Genomic DNA, 8923 nt, shown 5'->3' with positions numbered 1-8923 from the left:
GCGAGAAATGGGGCGGCGCTGCTTCGCTCGCTGCTTCGCGAGAAATGGGGCGGCGATCCGGCGGTGCTTCGCGAGAAATCAGAAATGGGGCGGCGGCCGGCGAGCCGGCGCTGCTTCGCGAGAAATGGGGCGGCGGCCGGCGAGCCGACGCTGCTTCGCGAGAAATGGGGCGGCGGCGAGCCGGCGGTGCTTCGCGAGAAATGAGGCGGCAAGCCGGCGGTGCTTCGCGAGGACAGGGGAGATGATCGCGGTTTCGCCTGCCGCCTGCGTCGAAGCCTCGAAGGACAGGGGAGGGAGATGATCGCGGTTTCGCCTGCCGCCTACGTCGAAGCCTCGAAGGACAGGGGAGGGAGATGATCGCGGTTTTGCCTGCGTCAAAGAAAGGGGAGATGAAGAGGCGATCCGCGATCGGGCCATCGGGGTTTTGAAGAGGCGACGAGAATGTGAAGGGACAGCGGATGCGGATCGGGGCGTTCTTCTGGGTTAAATCCAATAATCCAACCTCCTGTAACCCTAAATACCCTAACCAGTGGGCCCCAATTAAAATTGGGCCCTAGGCACAGGCCTTACCGGCCTATGCCTAGAGCCGGGCCTGTTACTTAGTCCTCATCTATCAAATGTCAAGATAAGTGTTCGAAAGAGACATGGTACCCCATGCATGTTAAATATTACAAACTATTTTCAGGCAAAGAGGAGGGTCACTTGGCTGTTGAAACAATAGATAGATTAAGATAACGATTGCCCATTAACTTCTTACACAACATTAAAGTAAGTTATGTAGGTATCATCTTTGCTCCCAGGGTATCATTAAATTGGTTACTACGGAACAGACTTATTAAAGTAAGCAAAGATCGAATCTCGACAAAGCCGAGACAATGTCCTCTCTTATAGTGATTAACTACAGCATTATCTTTTTGTAATTATCAATTTATCCCCTCACAGATAGTTATAAGACCGATCGTATAAGACCATTGGGATGACAGATTTCATATTTTACTGAAATATAGTTATCATACTATCATGTTAGTAAATATTGCACCATAACAAGTTCAAATTAAAGTAGAGAAACCGTTCAAGGCACTATGGTGGGATGACGGGACTACCTCGTCATATGATTTTATTTTATTTTTTATAATATAGATGTCTAAATTTGATTCAATTAATTTTAAAAATAGATGCTTTTTTAAATTCACTTATCAAATAAATTTAAAATATAATTCATGCACATTCAAAAATTAACTTTCAAAATATTTATCTTAAAATTTAAACTCTGGCTTTCTCATTGCTTATCTGAATATTTTACCACCGTAATGCAACATGGTGAATGTAAGTTTACAAGAGAGCTGTTTGTTATATGAAAACAAATTAATATAAAAATATAAAGTTTGGAAAGCATTTTGATAGTAGAATCGGAACTAAACTCAAATTCGATTTGAAATTTGAACCGGGATTGGACAAGAACCACGAGCTTAAATGTGATCGAGCCCAGTCCATATTAAGCAGTCCGAATGGTTACCGCTACTCATCAAGCGGCCCAGCGCAAATTAGAAAGCAACAATAGGGTTTGCAATTCATTCGAAGCTTCCCAGCGGTAGGAGTGGATTCGCTTGAATCTGCGTCGTTCTTACACGTTTCGCCTCAGGTCTCCGTCCCTTCGGTAAATCCAAAGCTGCGCGGAATAATCACTGTTTGTGGTCGATTGTTGGTCGGAAGCGATGGGTTCCGGTGAGCGATCCTGTGGATTGACGCCTCTGTGATTTGTTGTAGTTCTATGTACTTTGAAACATAAAGTTACACTGGTTGATTCTTTTAGATGCGGATATGGAAGATTATGGATTTGAGTACTCTGACGACGAGCCTGAGGAGCAGGATGTTGATATTGAGAATCAGTACTACAATTCCAAAGGTAATTCTTTTTCTTTTAATCGCCAAGTGAAATGCCAGTATGTATTCTATGGTTTCGATAATTAAAAAGCGCACAGTCTGATAAATCAATCAATAAATAAAATAAAAGCTACTTAGAAGGAGTTTCTAGTGGTGATTCAGTGTTAAATTCTACCAACCCAGAGAACGGTATGGTCGGTTGATCTGATCATTTTGAGTCATTTTGTGATGTGCTCCTAGATAATCTTGGGTAATTTCAGTGAATTGAAAATATGTTTATTGATTGTTCTAATCATTCATAGTCTCGTCAACCCCCTTCTCTATCCAGAACAAATATATCTTATAGGATGCTTGCTAGTTAAAAAATGTCATCAGAAGCCACATTAATGATTGCCTTAACAGATGAAGAAAAAAGAGAGTGTGGATTGGCCTTTTTTTTATTATAAAAGGAGAATGTTCAATATTATTTGATGTTAACTGGCTATTCATGTTAGCTTTGTGCTGCATAATGCATATGGATGATCGAGTTGGTTAAACCTATTTATGTAATGAAAAGATCCAGCTACTTTTAAGTAATAGATTCTCTCTTGTGGGTTTGATAAACAATTTTACATGACTTAGATAGATTTATTTTTATTTATATTGTCAGTGTCACTTTATCAGTTCCTATTTCGTGCAACTGTTGTCTGTATTTATTGTTTGAAAAACTTTTCTTGGTTTGGATTCATGAATGGTTGGCATGTTAACATCAATGACAGCTTCTAGGATTCACAGCTTAGTATCCTTTTACATTCACAAGTTTTATATTCTAGAGTCAATTGCTTGTGGCATATACCCCTCCTTCAACCTTTTCTTTTGGTCTACTATTCTACTTGGTTTCACTTAGCTTGCCACTTATCATTTACAAAATTCAACTCGAGGAGTCAGCTACTTGAGAAGTATTTTTTATTTTCTTTTATGATCTCTCCATGTTATTTTTTTTCTATCTACTTCTCACTGTGCATTCCCCGTACAATTCCACTGTGCAATTTGGTGTGTTTGATGTGAGCACTTTGCTGGAATAGGCTTTACATGTAGCATTTATTTTACAGGTCTAGTGGAAACTGATCCTGAAGAAGCACTTGCTGGTTTTGCTGAAGTAGTGCGGATGGAACCCGAGAAAGCTGAATGGTAATCACCAGGGTTTGTTGTATTAATCCCTGAGACTTGGCAATGCTATTTATTTTGCACCTGATGTTTATGCATTGTTTGGACCTTCATTGCTTTGTTTATTGAGGATCAAATGTGCAATAATTATACCATTGTTGCTTTATATATAACCCATGCTCTTTGAAATTCATGAGCCTCTGAATAAGTCTATATATATTTCTATTGGCTTTTAGTGGAAGTAACCTTATTATCTTGGTATGACGGATGACTTAGAATTAAAATGTCTTGTGCATAAATAACTTTTGAGAAATATATAACTTTTGTTCAATATATGCTAATTCTGAGCTAAAGTAAGCACTGTTGTTATTTATAATGTGTACATACCCCAAATGATTAAGACAACTCGTTGTTTACTATATGCACAATCCATGTGTAGGGTATCTATTTACTCATGTACCTTAGATAATTTCATAGTCAGTCAATTTACTACCAAAGGTTCTTCAGGATTATTTCTTGAATACTTGATTGGATGTAATTGCCTTCTTCTTTAGGTACAATTTCAGTTAACTAGGTTCATTTTTCTCAAGTATTTTCTTGGCTGTTTAATTTCCTTCTTATTTGGATGCAATTTGGTTTAACTAATTCACTAGCACATTGTTTTCATCTCTGAGTACTTAGATGTTGAATTTGATGTTTAAAAGTCTTGTTCTGTTTTGGGATTTTGATCCCTGACCGCCATGAAAAAATTTTGGTGCCATTTTTGGTTATGCTGATAAACTGTGTTAGTCAATTCAAAGAGGAGGAGGAGGGGAAAGGAGAAGAGGAAGAATAAGAAGAGTAGTAGTACTAGATCTATATGAGAACACCTTGATTGGAGGAGTCATCTCTAGTTCATCCTTGCTAAAGAAGTTTGATACTTAGCAGAAGATGCTCATGACTCGGGAGGAAGGGTTTTGTCCATGTGGAAGATGCTTGTGATGAAGATGGAAGATACTCATGGCTTGGGAAGAAGAGTTTTGCCCTTCTTGATGAAGATGCTCAGGGTCACAAAAGACGATCATGATGAAAGAACTTCAAAAAGACTCATCCACTTGCATACTAGGTATTGGAGCTTCTCGCGTGTTGCTCAGTAGGTGGAATGAAAATTTTTGCTCATGTATGGTTGGTTGGTCTTATCTAGAGTAAATTTAAACGAAAGTATTTAGCAAAAAGAAAACTTTTTTGGGGCTCAGATTATCCTTGTGTTTGACAACATAGCTCCCCTTTCAAAAGAATACGAGTGTTTATTTGGTGAGAGAACCATTCTTCCATTTTTACTCTAATTCCAAAGGACCTTTAGGAAACAGATGATCGCTTGTGCTGGTCCAAGAAAAAGCAATGTGCTTGTTAGTCGATGCTGCATTTATATTTTTAAAGACACTAGAGAAAATAGAAATTTCATTGTATTTTGAACTATAAGTGTTCATGGTATGAGGTTGAAACTTAATTTCACTCTGGTTAGAGTTGATTTTTCTTAGTTGATAGTATCTCTAACTGTTCACAGTTTTAGATGTTTCACTTTATTGTGGCTCACAACTACCGTATTTCTTGTTTGGATGTATTTCTTTCAACTATGCTTTACCCAAACATTTTTGAAATTCGCTGACCCACGTCCAAATTATCTGAGTCCTAATGGGTTTGGCCAATGGTGATCCAATTTTGTAATTGTCATGTCTGAAAATCTAAGGAAATTTACTAGATCTAACCAGAATAAAAAAAGAAGGTTGGATCTGCTGAATAGTTGTAGAAATTGGTCAATGATCAACATAAATCTTCTGAAATTGGATGACTTTTTTTAGTATCAGTTGATCTAAAAGATTTGTACAGCACATAATTATCAAAATGACCAATTATACAAAACTCAATAGATCGATGGTTAAGATTAAAGAAATTAGAGATTCATAAAAAATATATATATCTAGAAACATATTTAACTCTGCTATAAAATAGATTAAATTGATAGGATGAGCTAGGTTGAATTTTTCTTCAAAGTAAATTGATTTGATAAGTCAGTATAGCCAATTGTTTCTTGATTATAGCTTGAATGCTAGCAAATGTTTATAGGAGATGGATATAGTCATTGTTACACTCATATTATTAATGTCAATAATATGGCATCACAAACTAATTAAATATGCTACCATCATTTATGGTGTCATTATGCTATTTCATGAACATAACCTATTATGATTGAATATCATTTGTCTTATATCAAGTTATTTGATTTTTCACCTGTTGTGATTTTTTTTTCAAATGAGTCTGATCACTTGTGCTGGCAAGCCGATACTACCAATACTTGGATGTTTTCAGCATCAGTTCTAGAAATCAATACCGATTTTGATAATCATGGTCTTATTCTAATGCCTTTTAACTGAACCCAGAAAGAGAAAAAGAGATCAGAAGATGGGTGATGATATTCAAGAGGCTAGAGGAGCATTGTGGGGTGAATCTGAATCATCTATGGCAGCGTCGTCATTGTTGTCTGTATTTTGTGACGATTGAAATTCCTTAGTAATGTTGTCACCAAAATGGGAAAGGAAAGGTGTTTTGTGCAAGAGGAAAGAGTAAAAAAGTGGATAAAATATATTAAAACTAATAATAGTTTTATGGTGTACAACTTATACTTTTAAATGGTACAAAGTAATAGGCAAGACATTTGATGTATATCATATAACAGTTAGCTACTGCCAAACTTAGTAACTGTGGCATATAATAATTCAAAGAGTTTCTATTTTATCAACAACTAATATATCAGATGAGAATACAAAATCATGCATGCCATCAATTTAATTATAATATACATGAAAAAGCAAACTAGTCTGGTAAACAAAAATTCAATTAAACTTGGTAGAAAATCAAAAGAGTGCCTTTTTATCTACATCTCCAAAAGGGTGTCTCTCTTGCAAAAATTATGAAAACAGTGCCCCATATATAATTTTGTCCAAAATATGCTTTTGTGCTCTGCTATGGAGCACTTTGTACAAAGCAGCATCACCTTGGAGTTGCTTTGTATAAAACACCACCTCCTTGGAGCTGCTTTGTACAAATCAACTCCAAGGTGGTGCTATTTTAACCAAAACTAGGACGTTTGGTCAAAACAACTTCAAGGTTGAAGCAGCTTTGACCAAAGCAACTCCAAGGCGGTGGCTCCAAGGTGGAGGTCACAGAGATATTTTGGGCAGAAAATTATAGGTGGAGCGTTATCTTGATATTTTTTTCAAAGTGGGATGCTCTTTTGGTGATAATGATAATAAGAGATGCTTTCTTGATTTTTTGCCATTAATCTTATTATTTTATCAAATCCTAGATGGTTACATTTTATAGTAAAATTGCAGATTCTTCTTAGTCTAGATGAGTACATTTTATAATAAAATGTTTTCTATTAAAAACTAGATAAGTACATTTTATAGTAAGATTTCAGATTCTTATTTAATAGTAGATAATATATTATTTATTACTACTGAATTTTTCTACTTCCAAATAATAAAATGGTGTTATTACTTATAATCTAATGTAATTAATACTTTGATCTTATTTATTTATTATGTATAGTTATTAGAATTATGTGGAATACATAATACGAACTCCTTCAGTTATTATATAGATTTACTAGTGACTACTAAATTGCTCTAGTATTTGTTAATACTAAATAGATATTGATGTAATATTGAATAAATTCTATAATACTCAAATAAATCTGGAATCTGGATTTGTACTATATAATAAAAATAAGAAGAAATTTAATAGTATTAATGGTGGTTTAAAAAACTTTCTAGCCAAGGTAGATTTTGAAGGGGATTATATAACGATTGCATGACCACAAATGGGGTTAGCATGCACAATTAAGAAATCTTCTTTGGTTCATTAAACCAATTTTAGGCGAACTAACTTAGCTTGAAACTCTAAGTTGCCCTATTTGGTAGCTTAGACCTTGTAAGTACTAATTTAAACACTTATTTTGTAAGTGATAAACACTTTAGCTAACAAAATAACAATTTTTAATATTTTTTTATCCACATATGCCACTGCATATCATATGTGCACTATGCATGGGTCAACTATATACCACTTGCATGTGGTTTTTGAAACTTTGGTACTAATACCTAATAGTTTAATATTATATATTTTACATATGATATTATTGATGATTTAAAATAATTATTTATGATTCAATTAATTTTATTATATCATAGTTAACTATTATGATATTATCTACTCGATACATATATAATTATCTCATATATTAAATAATTTCATTATGACTTTTCCCTTATTTTTTATATTTCCTATTGTTAAATTTATCTTTTTCTCCGATTTAAGTTCTGTTGATTTGATACTGATGTCTTCGTCATAGTTGGTTTCCGATATCTATACCAATTTTGCAAACTATGGTTTTACTAGTTCATGGGCTTATGCTTTCCTTAAGGATCCTTTATTAAAGATAAAATTTAATTGGGGTCACACATTAGACATCAGCATGGGTTTTGATCTAGAAGGTTTCATCTAGCAATCTTGAAATCGAAATCTAATGTACATTTGACATTTATTACAAAGAAGGTCATTGCTTATATAACATATATGCTCCATATTCTAATGTTTGTTAGTACATCTGTGTTATATTACAAGATCAACTTCAATTGCGAATCACAATGAACTTTATGTGAGCCTGCTTATAAGTAGCCTTCATCATGTGTGAATTTCTTTGTTATTAACACAGCCTATTTATGCCTACCTACTACTAACCTTTCTTGAAGAATAAAATGAAGTGGATTACCTTCACTGAGATTTTAAGTGGATTATTTCTAATTCATGCTAAATTTACATTGTCAAATTATGTTAAATTAACAGACATAGCTTAGAGATATTAATGGAACCTGTTTTTTTTGTGAAATACTGAAATTGAAAGAAAAAAAATCCTAATGCTATTCCAGTCTAATGGTGTCATTGTTCATCTCACTACATCCTAATTTAGTTCACTGAAGTAGCCCAGTGGTGTTGTACTGTATTTATATGTAAATCTTAACATGTTTTGACATTTTATTAGGCATTTTTTTAAATCTTGTGTGTGTGTGTTTACAATCAAGTTTCTTTTGGTAAAACTAAATCAAATATGACCACCTTCACGCTCTTTGTAATTCTTTTTTTTTATGGGTAAGGTTCTTGAAAGTGTGTCCCAAACATTTCTTGGCTTGTAGATTAGGTAAGTTGTGAATAAATTGCAAATATGGACTGACTTGTTTTGCTTTTTAAACAGGGGATTTAAAGCTCTAAAGCAAACAGTCAAACTTTATTATAGACTAGGCAAATATAAGGAGATGATGGAAGCCTACAGGGAGATGCTGACATACATCAAATCTGCTGTTACACGAAATTATAGTGAAAAATGTATAAACAGCATAATGGATTTTGTTTCTGGTTCTGCAAATCAGAACTTCAGTCTTCTGCAAGAGTTCTATGAGATGACTCTGAAGGCACTTGAGGAGGCAAAGAATGAGGTTACTGGCTAATAAAATTTTGTCCTTTCATGTTCTTAAAAAGAGTGACTCCTTATCACAATGATCTGGTGGATTGCCAGCTAATTCTTATGAGTTTCTGCAGAGACTTTGGTTCAAGACAAATCTTAAACTTTGCACAATTTGGTTTGACATGCAAGAATATGGAAGAATGAATAAGGTGGATCTCTGAATTGTAATTATACCTCGAAGTTATGCTTTTTAATTTGTTGAACTGTTGCATTGGTGCATCCAGATACTAAAAGAACTCCACAAATCTTGCCAAAGAGAAGATGGTACTGATGATCAAAAGAAAGGCACACAGCTTTTAGAGGTCTATGCTATTGAAATTCAAATGT

The 8923-nt window shown here is 34.6% G+C and overlaps 1 protein-coding gene across 2 annotated transcripts in view; it reads left to right on the top strand.

The window, feature by feature from the left end:
- Window positions 1-1505: 1505 nt before the first annotated feature.
- The window catches only part of LOC141841692 (COP9 signalosome complex subunit 2), a 16046-nt gene continuing 8628 nt past the window's right edge, over window positions 1506-8923 (top strand). Inside the window, exons 1-5 of one of the 2 annotated variants that reach the window (XM_074729874.1) lie at window positions 1506-1725; window positions 1814-1906; window positions 2976-3054; window positions 8327-8567; window positions 8671-8745. In XM_074729874.1, coding sequence (XP_074585975.1) covers window positions 1716-1725; window positions 1814-1906; window positions 2976-3054; window positions 8327-8567; window positions 8671-8745 — 498 coding nt within the window. In that variant the 5' untranslated portion in view covers window positions 1506-1715. The remainder of the gene's footprint in view (window positions 1726-1813; window positions 1907-2975; window positions 3055-8326; window positions 8568-8670; window positions 8746-8923) is intronic. The other variant, XM_074729873.1, reaches the window with a different exon arrangement.

Source organism: Curcuma longa, chromosome 11 (genome assembly GCF_044706935.1).
Source record: "Curcuma longa cultivar G26 ecotype Majalengka, Jawa Barat chromosome 11, ITB_CL_G26_1.1, whole genome shotgun sequence".
Lineage (NCBI taxonomy): Eukaryota > Viridiplantae > Streptophyta > Magnoliopsida > Zingiberales > Zingiberaceae > Curcuma > Curcuma longa.
This window is presented reverse-complemented; position numbering and strand designations above follow the sequence as displayed.